This window comes from Nycticebus coucang, chromosome 10 (assembly GCF_027406575.1).
Source record: "Nycticebus coucang isolate mNycCou1 chromosome 10, mNycCou1.pri, whole genome shotgun sequence".
NCBI classification, from domain to species: Eukaryota; Metazoa; Chordata; class Mammalia; order Primates; family Lorisidae; genus Nycticebus; species Nycticebus coucang.
In genome coordinates this window covers 64,291,384-64,311,990 of record NC_069789.1, presented here as the reverse complement: position 1 = coordinate 64,311,990, position 20,607 = coordinate 64,291,384, and the positions used below count along the sequence as shown (strand labels likewise).

At 36.1% G+C, this 20,607-nt stretch overlaps 1 protein-coding gene across 2 annotated transcripts in view; it reads left to right on the top strand.

The window, feature by feature from the left end:
- NEK7 (NIMA related kinase 7) overlaps positions 1 to 14,610 on the top strand; it is a 158,398-nt gene extending 143,788 nt beyond the window's left edge. For both annotated transcript variants that reach the window (XM_053606378.1, XM_053606379.1), the window contains exon 10: positions 11,657 to 14,610. In XM_053606378.1, coding sequence (XP_053462353.1) covers positions 11,657 to 11,767 — 111 coding nt within the window. In that variant the 3' untranslated portion in view covers positions 11,768 to 14,610. The remainder of the gene's footprint in view (positions 1 to 11,656) is intronic.
- Positions 14,611 to 20,607: the final 5,997 nt, after the last annotated feature.

Sequence of the window (20,607 nt, the reverse complement as noted above, 5' to 3'; positions counted from 1 at the left end):
CTTTTTAGTATTTCTGATATTAACCTATTTGCTTTGATATCTCTTTAAAATATATAGATCAAAATATATTAAGTATTTTTTCTACTTTATTGACAACATTCATTTCCATGTGGTTTATGACTTCATAATCATTTAAAAACATTACAGAGAATTGATTTTTTTTTCCTCTGTCTGTTTTGTCTCATTTAAATTTCTGTGTTTGCTTTTTAAATTTTTCTGAAGCATCTGAATTAAATAGTTATTTCTAATTTTGTAAAGGTTTTTGCATATTCAGGTTTTTATTTTTCCCTTATTTTTAATGTATTGTATAAAATATTTTTTTAAAGCAACAAGCAATCCTTTTTTTTACAAATGAGTAGAAAGTAATACAAACTAAATAGTTTCTGAGATAACATATTCATAACATGCCTTTTAAATTTTATTTTTATTAATCTTGTCATATCTATTGATTACTGAAATGCAATTATTTCTATAATTTAAAATAATAAATTGAAAGCTAACTCCCTGAATTTAAGCAGAGAATTTGTTCTGAGTAACAGTTGACTGATAAATTTTTTAGAAATTGAAATCTGACATAAAGGAATGTCACTTGTTTTCCTTGAACATGATTAGTAATGTAGTACTTAGAATAATTGCAAAGTATTAGATAAATCGTAAATATTTTAAAAGTAATTTCCTTTCTCTCAGAGGTCTATGGAAACTTTGTTAAAAACTTAAGACCAACATTGAGGAAGGTCTGTATGATAATTACCTCATTTTGATTATTTACTGTCTGATTTTGAGAAAAAACCTAGAGGCATTTTTTGTGTGTTCATCGGGTCAGTATGTAAGTTTATTATCTTGAATAAAGAATGTTAGAATTCAAGTATATTTTACCCACTTGAAGGGAGTTACTACCACCTTTATGAATAAATTAGAAATAATATTAAAATTACCATTCTAATTATAAAAAAACTATACTTTTTGTGTCATAATTTAAGTGGATCTCTCACAGATAGAGTTGGCCTATGTCTTACCATGAGTTTTGCAGAGCCCTAGAGAAAATTTTTGTTTTGTTTTGTTTTATCAGAATTGGCCTGTGAAATAGGAAGGTAGATCCACTGATTTCAGAAACCAAAGGAACTGGTGTTGAGAGCTAACATTCCTTTGAAAATCCAATTGCTAACAATGTATCCTTGACAATGTAGAAGGTCACCCCACCTTTGTACATAGGTGGCCAGGAGGGATTCTGCAGGCCAAATTAGAAATTCTCCTCTAGCAATATGGCATGGTACTATGTTTAAAAGCCTAGGTTCTTTTTTTTTTTTTTCCTTAAAGGTTGATGTGAGAGGACAACCAGGTCACAATATTTGAATTTGTTAGGTAGAGTCCCTCTTGTAGTTATGTCCTGCACTCAAAAGGTGTGTCAGCCCCCCTCCACACACACCAAATCCCCTTTCTTCCATTTTCTCCCTTCCTTGTTCTCCTTCCCCCCAACTTGAATTGAAATGAGTTTTTTATCTGTAGGCATGAATTCAGGTCTTCTCCTGGCTTCATATTATTATTGAGCACATTAGATATTTGATTTTCCATTCTTGTGATACTTTACTAAAATGACTGTTTCAGCTCTAACCAGGTTAATATAAAAGTCACCATCTTTTTTATGGCCGTAAGGTATCTATGATATACATGTACCACAGTTTGTTAATCCATTTCTGAGTTGATGGGCATTTAGGTTGTTTTTCCATCTTGGCCATCATAAATTGAGCTGTGATAAACAATCTAGTGCACATGTCCTTATGATAAAATGATTTTTTTTCTTCTGGGTACATGCCTACTAGTGGGATTGTGGGGTCAATCAGGCAGTCTATTTTGAGTCCTTTGAGGATTCTCCTTACTTCTTTCCAAAGATGCTGCATTAGTTTGCAGTCCCACAAACAATGTAAAAGTGTTTCCCTTTCTCCACATCCACACCAGCATCTGCAACTTTGGGACCTTGTGATGTGTTTTCATCTTACTGGGGTTAAGTGATATCTCAGGGTGGTTTTGACTCTCATTTCTCTAATGACTAGGGACGATGAGCATTTTTTCATGTTTGTTAGCCATCTATTTGTCTGTCTTCCTGAGAGAAGTTTCTGTTAATGTCTGTTGCCCAGTGATAGATGGGATTGTTTGCTCTTTTTTTGTTGATTAATGTGAGTTCTGTATAGATCCTAGTGTATCAGAAACTGTTGTCAGATTCATAACATGCAAATATCTTTTCCCATTCTGAAGGTTGTCTATTTGCTTTGATTGTTGTGTCCTTTAGCTTCATAGAAGCTTTTCAGTTTAAGTCCCATTTGTTTATTTTATTGTTGTTGCCGCTGAAGTCTTCATAAAATATTTCCCCAGGCCAACATCTTCAAGAGTTGTTCCCACACTTTCTTCTAGGGTTTTTTTTTTTTTATCATTTCATGGCTTAGATTTAAATCTTTTATCCATCCTGAATCAATTTTTGTAAGTGGTGAAAGGTGTAGGTCCAGTTTCATTCTTTTATGTGTGGTTACCCAGTTCTCTCAGTACCATTTATTATTAAATAGGGATTCTTTTCCCTAGTATGTGCCTTTTATTTATTTATTTATTGGTTTATGAAAGATTAGTTGGCTGTAAAAGACTGGTTTCATATCTCGGTTTTCTATTTGGTTCCAAATGTCTATGTCTCTATCTTTGTGCCAATATCATGCTGTTTTGATCACCGTAGACTTATAATATAGTCTAAAATCTGATAGAGTGATGCCTTGAGCTTTGTTTTTATTACTAAAAATTGCCTTGGCCATATGGGGGGTATTTTGGTTCCATACAAAAATAACTATTTTTTCCAGTTCTTCATAAGTATGATGTTGGTATTTTAATGGGAATTGCATTGAATCTGTAGATTGCTTTGGGAAGTATAGACATTTTAACAGTGTTGATTCTTCCCAGCCAAAGCATGGTATGTTCTTCCATTTGTCAATGTCTTCTGCTGTTTCTTTTCCTAGAGTTTCATAATTCTCTTTGTAGAGGTTCTTCACCTCTTTTGTTAGGTACATTCCTAGGTATTTCATTTTCTTTGAAGCTACTGTGAAGGGAATTGTGTCTTTGATTAAGCTAGACTGCTTCAGTTCAAATCCATTCCTTGCCTTTTAAGACTTTGTGATCTTAGGAATGTGAAATTTCAATACTTTGTGAAATTGTATGTAATAGTAGTGTCTACCCCATTGAGGTGTTAATGAAGATTGAATAAATAGTATAAAAATCATAGAATGGTTCATAAATGTTACCTTTTAGGAAATAGTCTTCTCTCTGCTCTAACACTGGAACTAATATTTAGTTGAAGACCCAGAATTATCTTGTAGAGCATAAAGAGATGTCTTTTGATCCGAAAATGTTCAGAAAACTGTATTTCCAGTTGTTCACTGGAGTCTTAGAAAAACTAATAATTCCATAGGCCATCAAAATATGAATAACGTAACATCTAGATATGTCCATTAGCTGCAAAGAAAGTGCATCTGTTAGTAACCACTTATCAACCTATTGTGTATAATTTAACAAAAATTTGTTGACAAAAAAAGCCAAGGGTTTTTCTCTTCCTCTACTTAATGAATTTTAAACCTTATCTGTTAATACTATTCCTGGTTTGTCATACATAAGTGACTATTTTATCCTTCTATTCATTATGGCAGGGACACAAATTATCATCTAGGAGTGATATTATAATTTTGTATACATTAAAAAAGAAGAGATGTGACCTTGTTAATATATAGCAGTTATTTAATCTGATAAGAGACTATTCATGGATCCATATAAATTTGCATTTTTACCAAATTATTAAAGTTAAAGGCATAAAACTGGTGATTTTTTCCCCTTACTATGAAAAAAGACTACGCCAAAAGAACTCATTTTTACCCACTAAAGTAACAAGTCTATCTAAATATATCTTTAGAACAACTAGTAGTTACTTACTGTATATCCAAGAAAACTACATCAAATCAAGAAGTTAGCCTCCACATTAATCTCCTATTTTATATAATTTAAAATCATTTTTTCCAAAAAAGAGCTGAGATAACTTACAGCAAAAGACATGACTTCTCAATCATTAAAACAGACATGTAAGTACAAATGTTGAACCAGGGATCGAAGGGAGTGTAAATATGCATATCCTAACGGTCAACACGGTTAGTGTTGTTGAGCTGCTCATCTGCTTGCTCCTTCCTTTATGTCATGGCACAAAGGACAAAGGGAAAGATAGTAAGCAAATGAGTTTCTGTTTTTAAGAAAGACATCTACTGGTTTCTAAGAGAAGATAACGTTTTTCCTACTAAATTATAGTGAAATAGCTCAGACTTGTATAAGGATCCTTGAGTAATATGCCAGGAAGTATCTTCAATGGCAATTTCATAGGAAATACCAAAATGATATTTGGTAAAATCCAAAGCAAGCTTTAAAGCACAGTTTTGGAAAGATGATTTGACAGCTGGATAAACTAATGTGCTCCCAAGATCCAGCCTTCTGGTTATCTAATTTGACTAAACCATAGAACTTAGATTATCCAGAGTTATAAAGATGAATTATGTCTTACAGAGTCTTAGCAAGACTTTGGCACACTGTTTAAGTTTATATACTCTTTAACAATAACCTGGATTCTATTCTGCTGATTTGCTTAAGGGAAAACAAATAGCACATAAGGTGGACACCCTTAAGGAAGTCTAGCAGGGGTCCTCAAACTACAGCCCACCGGCCAGATGAGGCAGTGTGATTGTATTTGTTCCCATTTTGTTTTTTTACTTCAAAATAAGATATGTGCAGTGTGCATAGGAATTTGTTCATAGTTTTTTCTTTTTTAAACTATAAAAAAAAACTATGAACAACGGTCTGAGGGACAGCGAACTGGCCCCCTGTTTAAAAAGTTTGAGGACCCCTGATAGGGCATCTCCTTACTGCTATGCTCACTGAATGGAAGTCAGACTGATCTCTGAGTAGAATAAACTAGCTGAGATATTTTCTCTACTCTGTAACATCTACCTAAAAATTGGTGTTTCCTGCTAATCTCTGGTAACTCTAGTCTCCTGATTAAAACTCAGGTGATACCTTAAACCAAGTGACATCCTTTCATCGTGGTAATGATTTGAAATTACTGTTATTGATGATTATTATGCATGTAAAACTTTACAAGAAATTCAAACCAAAAGACCAAGTAAGTAAAAGTAAGCAAGCTGTCAACAATGGTAAATGGTAAAAGAGCTGTATTAGCAGGATTGCTGAGGCCAGGAGTTGGCCATCATCAAGGGCAATATAGTGAGAACCTGTCTTTAAATAAAGTTTTAAAAGTACCAGATGTGATGGTGTATGCCTGTAGTCCCAGGGTGGCTAAGGTGGGCGGATCACTTCAGCCCAGGTGTGCAAAACCAACCTTGCAATATAGCAAGACTCCATCTCAAAAAAGAAAAAAGAAAAAAAAAAAGAGAGAAAAAAATAAAAAATCTGGGTTCCAATTGACGTTCCACCATCAATTTTTTTTTTTTTTTTCAGACAGAGCTTCAAGCTGTCACCCTGGGTAGAGTGCTGTGGCATCACAGCTCACAGCAACCTCAAACTCCTAGGCTCAAGTGATTCTCCTGCCTCTGCCTCCCAAGTAGCTGGGACTACAGGCACCTGCCACAACCCCTGGCTATTTTTTGGTTGTAGCCACCATTGTTGTTTGGCAGGCCCGGGCTGGACATGTGGCTGGCGCCTTAGCCGCTTGAGCCACAGGCACTGAGCCTCCACCATCAATTTTTAAATTAGTTCTTAGTTTCTTCATCTATAAAATGAGATTGGGGGGTTTACAGTGCATTGAAAATAAATTAATGTGTAATATTTTGTAAAATGTTAAATTCTGTGTAAATAATGGGATATTTTTATATGCAGAATGCCTTTCCTTAAGCAAGACTAAGTTAAATATGTATTTAAGAGAACCACACAACTCAAAATTATGTCCAATATAGGTTAATAACTTTACACTTGTGCTGTGTCCTAAAATATAGTCCAAAATTATTTAATATATACAATTCAGTTATTTGGGATATGGATATAAAATTAAACTCAAAATTCAGGAATTCATATTTCTCCCCAGACCTCAATACGTGAGTGTATCAGTGTAATAGCTTCACAATTCAAAGCGTACCTCTTTCCCTCCCAAAATCACCCCTCCTCCTCTGTTACCCAGAGGTAACAGAGGTAACTTCTGCTGATGGCATCACTTCCCTTTCAGATCCCTGGTAAAAACATCTGAGGAAGGCTATCTCTTACCTGAAATCTCAGGGAAACTAAATCAGCATTCTGCTGGCATTGCTCTATTTTGCCCCTTTTTAACTATACCAAGAAAATAGGTGCTGAGGCTCTTGTGACCTCTCTCTCTTGCCTTAACTGATTTCCTGTTGCCTGTGTGAATAACCCCCTTAAGTCTTTCTTTTATTTGGCTTCAGCATATTGCTCCATCCTGTTGCTACCCCATCCTTCGGAAGTGTTTGCCATCGCTCTCACACACCTGTACTTATTTTCCAGGGCTGAGCACCTGTGATCATTCCCTTATCTCTGCTCAGAATTCTCTCCTCCCATTTTATATATTATGTTCATGCTTCAGACTTCTGCTCAGATACCACCTCCACAAAGCCTTCCCTTTTTTCCTCAGCCAGAAGTTACCCAATATCCTTCCAATCCTAGAGAACAAGCACTTACTGCTCACACGGTATCTGTCCACTTCAAGAGAAAAACATACCTTAAATGAAGTACAGTAAAGTGTTAAAAGGGCTTTCATCAAAGTATGTGAAGGGTACATGAAGGCCAAGTAGAAAATAATAATTTCTGGGCGGCACCTGTGGCTCAGTCGGTAAGGCGCCGGCCCCATATACCGAGGGTGACGGGTTCAAACCCAGCCCCGGCCAAACTGCAACAAAAAAATAGCTGGGCGTTGTGGCGGGCGCCTGTAGTCCCAGCTGCTCGGGAGGCTGAGGCAAGAGAATCGCCTAAGCCCAGGAGTTGGAGGTTGCTGTGAGCTGTGTGAGGCCACGGCACTCTACCGAGGGCCATAAAGTGAGACTCTGTCTCTACAAAAAAAAAAAAAAGAAAATAATAATTTCTACATGGAAAGTAGGGTAACAAGGGAATGCTTTGGAGAAGAGAGAATGTGGTGAGATGTGTACTTAGGGCAGTCCAGAGGGTGAGGGGATTTCAGGGAGGCGTTATAAACAAAGGAGCAGCATAAAGATATGGGGGCATGAAGCAGGTGAGCACAGAACTACAAGTGCTTTATCACAGCTACTAAGGAAGGATAGGAGAGGGAGGTGGAGTTTAGGGCTAACTATGAGACTGGAAAGGTAAGCAGGAGCTAAGTTTTAGAGACTCATGTTGCCCCAGGCTAGGGGTACATACTAGACTTTCCAGAAGGCAATGGAGAGCCATTGAAATGCTTAAAGTTCAAGTATAATTAACTTGGTAGTTAGGCAGTGCTAGGGAGGTTGGAAGAAAATTGAAAGCAAAGCCATCAGTTGGAAGACCATTCCAGAAGTGTGGCAGTGGAGATTGTCTGGCATGAACAAACACAAGACTTAAGCAGTCTGGAAACAGTGGGACTGGGTGATTATTAGGCAAGTTGGGAGGAAGTATGATGAGGTTGGGACCGAAATCGCCGCTAATAGACCACCGTAGGCACATGTAAAAGCAAAGGAGTGCCTTCATTCAAGCTTATGTCCCGGTCACTCCACTCTACAGCGTGGCTGCGGAGAGGCGACCTCAAAATGACGCGGGGGGGAGGTTTTTAAAGGCGTATAGGGGAATTCGTCAGGCGTCTGTCGGGAGGGGTTGTCATTGGCTGAGCCGTTGTCTAGGGGTGCCTGACGCCACCTGGTACGTCGGAGGTGCCATGGGGTGAGTGTGCGTCAGAATCTGGGAAGGGATGCTTGTCCACTTCTGATAGGCTGGCCCCACCTGGGCTGGGCTTATCGGTCCTGCCCGGAAGGGGCGTCACTGTGGCCCTTTTCCTGTAACGGGGCTGGTTCTAAAATGGAGCCTTACTTACAAAATGGAGTGACATTTGGCTCTTCAAGGTGTCTTGTATGAATTTCAGATTTGTGGCTTGAGAAATTGGAGGTGCTATTCAGGATAGGAAGCACTGGTTACAGGAGAAGAAGTAGGAAGGTCTCCGTTCTAAACATTTTTAATATGAGGATCTGTGGGCAGGCATGCTCTCAAGGCATGTATTGGAGATGTATGAACAGCACCTGCAAAGAGGTCTGGGCTGAAGACACGTACTTGTGTCCTGGGCATGTTGGTTGTCATTGAAACCTTGGGCATAAATGTGCTTGTTTAGGGTAAGAAGGTAGAGTGAAAGGGAAAAGAGATAAGGAAAGGAAAAACGTTGGGGCGCACCAGCATTTGAAAGATTGTCAAAGAGAGATAAACCTACAAGGGAAACGAGTAAGGACACGACAGAGAAAATGAAGTCTGGGCTCACACTGAACAGACATCCAAATGGAGAAGACTGAGGAGGGTGACAGGACGGGGAAATGGTCTCAGAGGAGTCAGCGCGCAGCCGTGCTGGAGAAGGACAGGAGCATGCGCTCATATTTCTGCTCTGACTCGGCTTTTTAAAAAACAGTCGTGTCTCTGGCAAGCAAAGACTAAAATGGAATGAAGGTGAAGATCACAGCCACATAATCAAGAAACTTCCGTGCCGGATGACATTCAAGTAAATGTCAAAATGACCCGAGATGATGCTTGCACTACTTGGGATGGAGAAGAACACCGTTGGAGGGTGTCCTCAGTAAATGAGGAGCGACACTCAGAGTTCAACAGAAAGAGGAGGAAAGTCCTGGTGCCTTCTTGGGGGCAGCTGCACTTACCTCACCAACATGTCTGGAGACACTTGTCACTTTGTAGTTTGTAACAGTGACAATTATGACAGTTAGGATTATAAACAGTTATGATTTCCTTGATCTCACATTTATTTCTTTGTTCCATCCATCTTCCTCCCCTGCGTTGTAAGCTGTTAAATGGCATTGCCATATGTGTTTCATTTATTGCTTTATCCTTGCCACCCAATCAAGTTCCCGGCACGTAATTTTCCATAAGAAATTACTAAATGATCAAATGAATGAATGAACAAATGAAAGGGGAGGAAGCAAGGAGCAAAAAGGAGGAAGAGTCAGTCAGAAAGGAAAACGAATCCTTCTGTCACTTCCTATATGGACAGTAAACCTTCCCTGGGGACAGATTCTTTATCATCCAATGCCACCAACATAGTGTCTCTTACAGAGCAGGTCCTTGGTGAGGTGAGTCGGAGTTGCTACCAAAGCATTTTTTGATTTCATAAAGTTTTCTTTTAATATTTTATTAACTTGTTTATTATATAACAATAATAGTTTAGGGAAAATTTTACCAACAGATTGACTTATAAATATGGTGTGGTATGCATATTTTATATTTCACATATTTGATTTTATACAGTGATAATACAGTGATAACTTTGTTAATTTCTCTGGAAAAGAAAAATCATATGAAAATAAGCTTCATATTTGATAGAGATTGAACCAGTAACAGGGGAGGGAAACGCAAACACTGCATTGCCTTGGCTCTGTCTCTCATGGGGGTCGTGGGGTTCCTGACTGACCTGTCACCCCTTACTGAGGCCGTCTTCAAGGACCAGTTAAACATTTGCATCCTGGTGCTCTCCCTAACTCTCTATTGACCATATTTTTTTCTTTCTCTTTATTCACCATATTCTATGCCTTTTTATTATTTCTAATTCTCATTCTTTATTTTGGAGAGCTGGAGAATCAGCCTTATTCAACTAAACTTTATCATGTATCTAATCCTGTTTTTACTCATGCCAGGAGAACTTCAGAGTCAGACATTCCTTATGAGTGGTTGCAAATTTGACCTTATTCTGAAATATATGCAAAAAAAGGAAGGTTTCTGAACCAGCTTGAAGGATGTGGTAGCATTATAAAGCCAAAAAATTGTAACTATCTACTTGCATTTTGGTTACATTTAATAAGTTCTTGTACCGCAATTATCTTTTTCCTGCCAACCTTTCTGCTTTTTTTACCATTTTTATCTCTAAACAAAATAGCTGCTAGCACAGCTATGTGACCTGTTAGAACGTATCATCTTGTAAAATATGTATCATTATATAAGTACTTTCCCTACTTTTCTCTGCATTGTGCATAGTTTGTTTTTATTCTGACTGGTAAAATGCCAACCTCTTTCCAACTTAAATTTCTCTTAGATCATCACAATAAAATGTCTTGTTTATTGCTATATTCCTTAAGGGTTTTTAATACTATGCTTGTTTGCAAATACTATAAATTAAAATCTTGAGAACCTCTCAGTGATTGTAACATTACCATCCAACATTGTTTAATTTCTAAATGTGGCTAATGTTGAATCATTAAATTTCATTCTGCTAGAATCATACAATTGAAGGGGTTAGAACTAGAAGAACCCTTCTAAGTCTTCTACTACAGCTTCCCTTTTTATTGTTAATGATGAAGAAATAAACCGTTAGAGACAATGACTGCCCAAGGACACAGGGTAACAGAGAGCCTTCAGTGAGACAGCTTTCCACTGGCTTCCATTTCCTTACCAAACTCTGACCCCTCACCTTCCAGGCTCCTTTCCATTCCTCTTCTTTCAGAATGACATTTCTCCGCCAGCACATTTTCATACCAGTTCTGTTTCTTCTAGTTGAAAACTGGTTTATCATAGAAGGCAAGGACTATGAAGAAGTTATGGTAATTTGATAATTTGCTAAGTGGCCAGAAGAAATTATGCAAGTTTTCCAAATGTCTACATTATTCCTAAACATGGACTTACCAAGCAAAAGCATTTGATTTTCCCTAATTTGGTTTATTGTCTATGAAAGACCAGATACAATATTGTGATGACACGTAGTTTTAAAGTTGTTAGCAACTAGAATCGAGAATAAATTGTTATATTCTTCTACCTGCTAGGGCCATGTGGAAGGGCATTTTCTTTACTTATTGAAATGTGCCTTCTTTTGTGATATAAATAAGTAAAACCTCAACTCTTCACCATAGAGGATTAGAATAAAACTTATAACTTCCCTTGCTTGTAATGATTACTCTTAGTTTAAGAAGAATGCTGTTTCTCTAATATAAAGCTTAATATAAAACATTTTATATATCTATATAAAATGGTTCATGATAAATGTAGATATAATGGTTATGTACCCTAATTGCCTTTATGAAAGTTTAAATTTATAAGTAAGGCTAATGTGGTAAGTGACACATCAAATGTGCATAAGTATACCTACAATTAACTTGGAGGCTTATAGTTAAAAACATACAATATTTAGTGACTGCTATCCTTTGAAAAACTATGAAAACCAAAAACCTACTTTAATGCCTCTAATTGTGGAAAAGACTGCTTGGTTAACATTAACACTCTCAATGACTATGCATACATCTTAGAACATTTAACTGTAAAATCATTGACAGCAGTCTTTTATATATATATAAGAAATATATATATATATATATTTCTAGTAAAGCGAATACTTAGAAAATGTACTTTCCTTGTAAATCCATGGCTATTCAGAATTTTCTTTTAAATAACTAGAAAAGTTGTCTTAAGCGGGTTCATATTTTTTCTTTCTTTGCAGCTACGACAGTTAGTGAATACATGCATCAACCCAGATCCAGAGAAGCGACCAGACGTCACCTACGTGTACGATGTAGCAAAGAGAATGCACGCGTGCACCGCGAGCAACTAAACAGTGCAAGACCACAAAGAACAGCGTAAAAATAATTTAAAGTATTTTTGTGCAAATCATACCTCCCCGTTTATGTCTGGGTGTTAAGATTACTATTCAGAGCTCATGGGCTTTGAATCCTTAACCAGTTTTCTTATAAGCTTCATTTTGTACCAATCCAAATCACCTTGTAACCCCCAAATGACTTTGGAAATCAAATTGCATGTTTGGAGAATAAAAGAAACAGGATGGTTTTCAATGGATAAAGGGTTTTAGAATCGTTTAGAGTTTTCTGCAAATAAATTGTGTTCAGGTAGACTGCTGGTACCAAATATGGAAGGGGCAGCTTGGCACACCTCAGGATAGACTTGAAATCTGAGGAAAAGTATCTGAACATGTGACTTGCTTGGGTTTTAGTAATTTATGGACACTGTGTTGAACACAATTGTGAACTTTTGTGATTATTTTAAGTTTGAAGTATGTGTTTTAGTTTTTAGCATTGTAGTTTCAAATATACTTCTTATAATAAATATAGACATAAACTATTTGAGAACCATTTAAAATTCTTTGCTTGCAACTATTAAATGTGAAAAGATTTGGGGACAAAATGTGAGTCAGACACTGAAGAGTATTTTTTGTTTTAATATCTTTAATATTGTCTTTGCATTGAAATGGTATAAATGAATCCATTTAAAAAGTGGTTAAGGATTTGTTTGGCTGGTGTGATAGTTATTTTTAAAGTTGCACATTGCCCAAGCTTTTTCTGTGTGTTTTTATTATTGTTTGTACATTTGAAAACATTCTTTGAATAACCTTACAGTACTATATTTCAATTTCTTTATAAATTTAAATACATTTTAACTCATAATTGTACACTATAATGTAACCATATTTTTTTTCATAGATTGTATTGAAGTTCAGATTGGTTCCCTTCAGAAATTTTTTTATATACAAGTTACTTTCTTATTTATATTGTATGTGCATTTTATCCATTAATGTTTCATATTTTCTGAGAACATAATCCTCTTTTAAAATGTTTGGTATATCACACTTTTTCTGGATGGAAAACATTTTTTTTTTTAAGCTTTTTAAATTTGGGGCCTCCCAGTATGCATGTGTTTGGTCTTGTTAAAGAGGAAGAAAGGATGTGTGTTATGCTGTACCTGTGAATGTTGATACAGTTTCAATTCTTTAACAAGGTTGTCATTCTAGAATATGTTTAATGAAATGAAAAGTGGCCTTTACTACAGCCGGAATTGTTAGGAGATTAACATTTCTAATGAGAAGCTTTTGAGCAGAGTACTGTATTTGTGCATGAAGATGACCAGAGATGGTAACACTTTGTTTAGCTTAAGGAAATGGGCAGAGTTTAGTTGACACTGTTGTGCAGATGTGTTTTCCCTGAATGCCCTCATATCAGTGGAAACAGTTCCTCACAGAATTGTGAAGGGAAGAAGCCAAGAGGCAGTCGCTGTTACGGGACAGGCCGCAGCATCATACCCTGGGATGGATTATCCTGCCAACGTAAGAACCTCACGCTCAGAGAACACCTCCCCTTAGCCTATGGAACTGCTGGTTTTGTTTTTCATATGCTCATTTGAATTATTTTCAGGGCTTTGTAATTTCAAAAATGTATAAAGGGCAAAAAAGTATAAACTCTTGTATTTCAAGATGTAGTCAGTTACACGTGGTATCTGAAGAGTAATTTTATTTGGAATGGATGAAGGCAGTCTGGTTGGGTTTCTTTTTGTTTTATGAGGGCTGAATGCAGTTTCTCCCAAATTCTTGTGACTTTTAACATTGACAGTGATGATCCATAGACTTATCTCCAGAAATACAAGAATTGTTTTTGTTGACCGTTAATGTCACGGTCACTTTGACATAACAGAATTGACTCAGATGAAATGTTCTCTGGTAGGAACAGATGCTGTCCTTTTTCTTGCAATCGTTAGGAATACATGGATCTAAAATTCATTAGCTTGACCCGTCCATAGTGACTTTTAAGTAAAGATTTAAGCTTTTCTTCTCAGTGAATGTATCTGCTAGAAGGAAATAGCTAGAAAGAATGTAATAATGATCAGGGAAATCATTATTTTCTACTTGTGGAAAGTTTCTGTTTTGGATATTATATCTTTTTTTTAATCTAAGTGTTCATATTTTTCCTGAGGAAACCACTATGTAAAAACCAAATTTTAATTTTTAATGGGATCATTTCAAAGAATTATGAAGATGATTAGAAGTTCTAATTTTTATAATCACCTATAAGATGTTCTCTTTATTTTTGTTTATAAGTAAATTTAATATTAAGTTAAACATTTGAATTAATTTCAGAAGCAATGATATGAAAGATATATCTGATTCTAAACCTTATTTAGACATTGGTACCATTACCCAGGGGAAAATGTGGGGTAACTTTGTTTTGTATGGTGAGGTTTAGAAATTGTGGATAAAGGGTATCTCTGTATAAATAAAGTGCTCAACAATGTGCAATGATTGTAAATTTAGTAAGATGCTATGACCATTTCATGAATGCTTTACCATTCTATATAGTATCTATTACAAAACACCTCTCTTTTATCCATACACTTTAGGTGTTACTGTTAACTTTTACCATATTTATTTTAACCAAAATGTTATTCACATTAACTGTTAATTCTTTAAAAAAATGAATGTATTATGTTCATAACCCACAAATGCATAATTACCCTGTGCCTCATATTTCAATAGTACTGTAATATGTACATCTTTTGTGAAACTTGTATTTTGTTATGCTTTAAATACACATACAAAAAATACTGTTACTAGCTTTGAAAATTGTACATCCTAATATAAAAATATGAAAACAAAAAATGAGTACAGTAAAATTTGTTTATCTGATTTTTTTTCCCTTAAAGTCTACCATTGTTTATTTCACTTAACAGTCCACCTGCAGAAACAATTCTTACACATTTCCATAACTTTGCCATTTTGGAGAAACGTAAGCATTGAAACAGTCAAAGGTAATGACAGCACTTTGTCAGATCCTAAGAAGTAGTTTTCTGAATATGCATTATACTAAGGCACATCTTCACATATTCTGTTCTCTCCAGAGCATCATTTTCTGTAATTATCTTCTTACTTTGAATCTTTGGAGTCCACAACTTAGGCAATATATTCAGTTCCCCTTGCTGTAATGGGCTGCTAACAAGGAGCAGATATACCTTACAGGTCAGGATCTTGTCCCAACTAGGGCGTGGTGAAGAATGACTAACTGTATTGTATCAACCATGACTTGTGTAAAGATCTTTTGGTTTGATCGCATATGTGTGTGTTTGTGTATAAATCTTTATAAAGTACTAGTAATATCTAGCTACAAGACAGTTTTTGGAACTAGTTATAAATTTTATTTCAAAAGTGCATTTATTAGTAAAGTCAGTACCAGAAATACATGTTTAAATGTTTTAATTGGTGCAGCAGTAGTCATCAAATTGGTGCAATTACTTTTTAAAATCAAAATGATATTATTGACAGAGATCATTGTAATGAGTTACCAGGAGATTTCCATTAAATTGTTGCACTGTTTTCAATTAATGATGATTTTTTAAAAGACTCCGGTTATCTTTCATAGATGTGCAAGTTTGTAAGTTTTTTTCTTTTTATTTGAGAGATTTATTTGAAGGAGTTTTTTTCCCTGGTCTTATGTACATATTTGTTTGCTTGGGTATCTAAAATCCAGTTTTAAAACTTAAAAAAATCAATATAAAGTCAAAGGAAACTTTCGAGTTAGAATTTATAAACATGGGGGTTGAGTAAATTATTCTCTCCGTGCGACTATACAATGCGTACAAAGCAGTTTTTTTAATGCTTTCTAGAAGTGTAATCCTGAGGATAAATTATTTCTCTCATCTTTACTTTGTCATGTGTACGATAGGGATATAATACCCTAACTCCACAGAAGAACTAAATTGGAATGCGTTTTATAACAACTGAATGCAGCCCTACGGTCCAGGTGAGCGGTTCATAAACGTTGCTCTTAGCTACTATTACACGAGTGAGGAAGGGCATGTGTGTGTCTCTGGCTCCACTTCCACTTTTGCCTTATTCTCTCCATTTAGTGCAACTGGCATAGTTTTTCAAAGGTCCCAAGCTCTTTCTCACCTTAGGAACAATGCAGCTTCAGTTGCTTTTCCCTTTTTGTTAGGAAAAAATCCAACTAATCTTTCAAAGCTGAGTTTAAGTATATTTATTCAGGAGCCACCCAGACTATCCATTTATTGTCTACCCCAAGTGTAGCCAACAAATTTGATTCTTATTTAATTTCCATGTCCCTGCTAGATCAAAAATGCCAGGAGGACAAGTACTTCTGCCTTGTTCACTGTAATGTTCAACACATAATACAATGCCTCATTTGTGGTAGTCACTCTTTATTTTTGTTGAATTCATAAAATAGCATTAGGGCAGTGTCTGTGGCTCAAAGGAGTAGGGCACTGGCCCCATATACCAGAGGTGGTAGGTTCAAGCCCAGCCCCGGCCAAAAACTGCAAAAGAAACAAGAAAAACAACAGCATTATAATGTTGACAAGCGTAGCCCGTCCCATAGGAGAGGCCCGTCACTGTAATGGGCTGCTAGCAATGAATAGGTAACACCTTACACTTAGATGCAAGAAAAGCAGGAACCAGGAGAGGCAGGAGCAAGGAAGGAGATGAGAGATTCAAAAACAAAGAAGTTAAACCAAACAAATTTGTTAGCATTATCCTTTGCCACAGCTTAGGAAGAAATTGAAGAGGAGGCTTGAGATTAGGACCTGGACTTAATGAGAAGATACCCTTCACGTCTTCAAAGTGGCCATTGCAGGAACCTGGGGCAGAAAATAAATTGGGGTAAAAGTAGTAATGAGTGTAAGTTTATATGGAGGAAAGCTGGATGATAACTAGAAGTAGGAGCAGCTAAATTTTAAAAGATAAAGTGAATCTAGAATGATTTGAAGGTGGCAAAGAGAAGAACAAGTGGAGAAGAAGCTGAAGTTTTCAGAGCGGGAGACCAGAAATCGGTAAAAAAGACTGAGGTCCACAGAAAGAATTTATCCATTAAATACAAAGTGTTTACCAAGTGTCCCATGTACTAACCCTACGTACACAATGTCGGGCAAAAAATGGTCTCTGTTGACATGGACTTAAAATCAAGTTAGGAAGAATCACTTAACAAAAATGTTATGTAAATGAAAATTTTGATCAGAGGTATGGAGGAAGGGGAGAGACTAGGGCATTTACATCAAGACCTACAGGATGAAAAGGCCAGCCAAAGAACGAACAAAGGGCTATCATGCCAGACAAGGAAGAATGCCTGTGAAGAAGCTGAGGTGAGGAGCTTGGCTGAGACGCAAGGGAAGGTGAGAGAGGGCAAGCAGGAGTGAGTAATGCAAGGTAGGTTTGGAGGTGCACATTTTCTCTATGCTTGGAGCAAACTGGGGGGAGAATTGCAACAGTTAAAATTATAAAACGCATAGAAGTAACAGGTCAAGATAGATGTCAGACTCATGAAGAAAATTATAAAATCTTGTTGAAAGACACAAAGCAAATCCTGAACAAATAAAAGAAGCCATATTCTTGGATAGGAAGATTAAATACTAAGAATGATGTAATATTAGTAACGCAGTGTCAGTCTCAAACTCAGTTTAACCAGATAAAATGAGGTCAGAGGTCATGTGGAAAAATAAACAAGAATAACCAGAAACATTTTTAAAAACAGAAAGACTGAACTTAATTGCATATGAAAACTTATGATAAACATACTTCAGTTAAAGCCGTATGGTCTTGGCAAGAAATAGTAAATAGAATGGTGGGTGGAGGTGGAAAAAAGTAGTCAAACATATATCCACGTATTACGGAACATATCAAAGCGGGGCTTCCAGTTAAGGGAAAAACAATGTTTTACCAAAAGGTCCTGGTACAGTAAATTAATCATTAGATGTCTAACTCATACCATATTCAAAGGTAAACAGATGAATTAATATTGTAATTTTTTTAAACATTAGAAAATTTAGGTTAATGCATCACCTTGGGCATGAGTGACCTGTATGAGTGAGACAGAAAAGTCAAAGAAAAAAAATTGGCATATTTATTTCACTACATAATAAGTGGCGGTAGATACTATATGTTAACATAGGGCATAAACAAAATAGACAAATGATACGCTTAGGGAGGCTGAGGCAACAGAATCACGTGAGGTCAGAAAAGACCAACGGGAGCAACATGATAAGATCCTGTCTCTATTAAAAAAAAAAAAATAGAAAAATTAGCTGGGTGTGGTGGTGCAGGCCTTTAGTCCCAACTACTAGGGAGGCTGAGGAAAGATGACTTGAGTCCAGGAGTTTGAGGCTTCAGTGAACACTGCACCCCAGCAGAAAATGATAAGCGAAGAATCACAGGCAGGTAAAAATACTCAAATTGGTAAGTAAAATAGGTAAGTAAGAATGCAAACAGGTAAAAAAACAGAACAAAGAACATAAATAGGCGATTTGTAGAAGAAATGCAATAAATCACAGCAGAAGAAATTACTACACATGAAAAATGATGGCACCTGCTGCTGGAGAAGATGTGGAAAATGTACTCTTCTGATTGTCATTGGCAATGTGAATTATAATTTTAAAAATGGATTTAGAGAGCACAAGTTGGATTCCATTACATGTATATATTATACGGCGGTAGAGTCTGGACTTGTGGTGTACCTTTCACCTGACTCATATATATTGTTCCCCATAGGTTTTTTTTTTAAATTAATTAATTAATTTATTTATTTTTATTAAATCATAGCTGTGTACATTAATGCGATCATGGGGCACCATACACTAGTTTCATAGACCATTTGACACATTTTCATCACACTGGTTAACATAGCCTTCCTGGCATTTTCTTAGTTATTGTGTCAAGACATTTACATTGATGGAGCTGGAACATATTCTTCTTAGTAAAGTATCTCAAGAATGGAAGAAAAAGTATCCAATGTACTCAGCCCTACTATGAAACTAATTTATGGATTTCACATGAAGACTATAACCCAGTTATAACCTAAGCATATGGGTAAGGGGAGGGAGGGGGGAGGTGGGCAGAGGGAGGGAGATTGGTGGGATTACACCTGCGGTGCATCTTACAAGGGTATATGTGAAACTTAGTAAATGTGGAATGTAAATGTCCCCATAGGTATTTTTAAAAAGTAACCTGGCATTACTTGTTAAATACACATACTCATTTTGAAATAGCAATCTGTTTGAGGAATCTGTTCTACAGAAACAAAAGCAGCAGTTTATAAAGATCTCTTTATGTATTTATCTCTCCACAAAGGTATTTATTGAAGCACAGTATATAGTGGAAACATAAGTGGGAGAGAAGTAACCATGAATGTTTTTGAATAGAGCATTGATGGAAGAAATGGTATTATTAATAAAAAGATTGTTTTCTTTTTTAAGTCTGTGGTGCTTCTGTTCCCTAATAATACGAGTTATAAACCGAAAGTACAGTGATTCCATTTTTAAAAACAAAACTTAGTATGTGTATGTTTGAATACGTTCATATAAGCATGGAGGAAGGTGAGGGCAGGCACAAGCTAAGATGCTAACATCGGTCACCTCACCCTTTCCAATCCAATTTTTCTGTCACCTGCGTACCTCCCAGCTCTGATTTATTTGGGGTGGGAAAGAGGTTGGTGGCTTACTTGTAATTATCCTAAAGAGAAAAACATGAATATGAACTCACCTGATGATTTCAGTATCTATTTTAGGTTACATAAAATAAAGTGTTTTGATTTTTGTTTGTAATTTTTTTGAGTGTGATACTTTTTGAACAATCTCCAGGATGCAGTCCAGGCTTCCTCTTGCATGTCTCACAGTAGAAAATTCTTTCTCTCCTTCCACCGTTCTCATTTTTTCTGCTGCAAACATGCAGTCCTTTGTCGATTTTTTTTTTTCATTTTGCATTAGAAAATGCATCTTCCTATCTAGCCTTTTCTCAATGTCAGAAGATGATGGTCTTCCCCTCTTTCTTGAATTTCTGTTCCTCACATTGCTCACACGCTGAGTGATGAGATTTTTTTCTTAGAAAGATTTCTGAGATTTCTTTCTAAGAAAGAAATGTCTGTACATTTTCTCCAGAGGAGGGGGCAAACAAACACAACCATGATGACAACAACAAAACAAGGGTGGAACATCTTCCAACATAGGACTGGAAGATAGTTGTCAGGCAGGTAGCCAATACGGTTCTTCTTTATACATTGTTGTCATTTTTTTGGTTGTTCAGTACAAAAAACATGAATTTTTTTCTAATTAAAATATTTTTTAACCTTTAGTTGAGTCTTTGCCTTTAAATGTTTAGTTCATTTGGAAAATTCTAAACTTACAGAAAATTGTGAGACAAGCACAGAGAACTATGAATTTTTACCTAGCTCCTCTACATGTTAAGCTTTTGCCATGCATTGCTTTATTATTGCCCCTTTATATATATTGAGGGTGAGTTGCAAACATGATGCCTGTTACCCCAAGTATCAGTATTTTAGTTCTTTTCTCAAAGACAAAAATCCTGTCCCACATAATCACAATACAATCACAATAAGAAATTGAATACAGATTGATTGTTAGTATACAACCTACAAATTTCACCAAGTGCCCTTTGTAGCAATTTTTTTGTTTTATTTTTTCATCCAGAATATGACCAAGGATCATATACATTGCACGTAATTGTCATGTCTCTCTGACCACCTTCAATCTAAAGCAGTTTCTCAAACTAGTCTTTCTTTTTCATGACCTTGACATTTTTGAAAAGTACAAACCAGTTATTCTGTGGGATGGCCTTCAGTTTAGATTTGGCTGGCATTTCCTCGTGGTTAGATT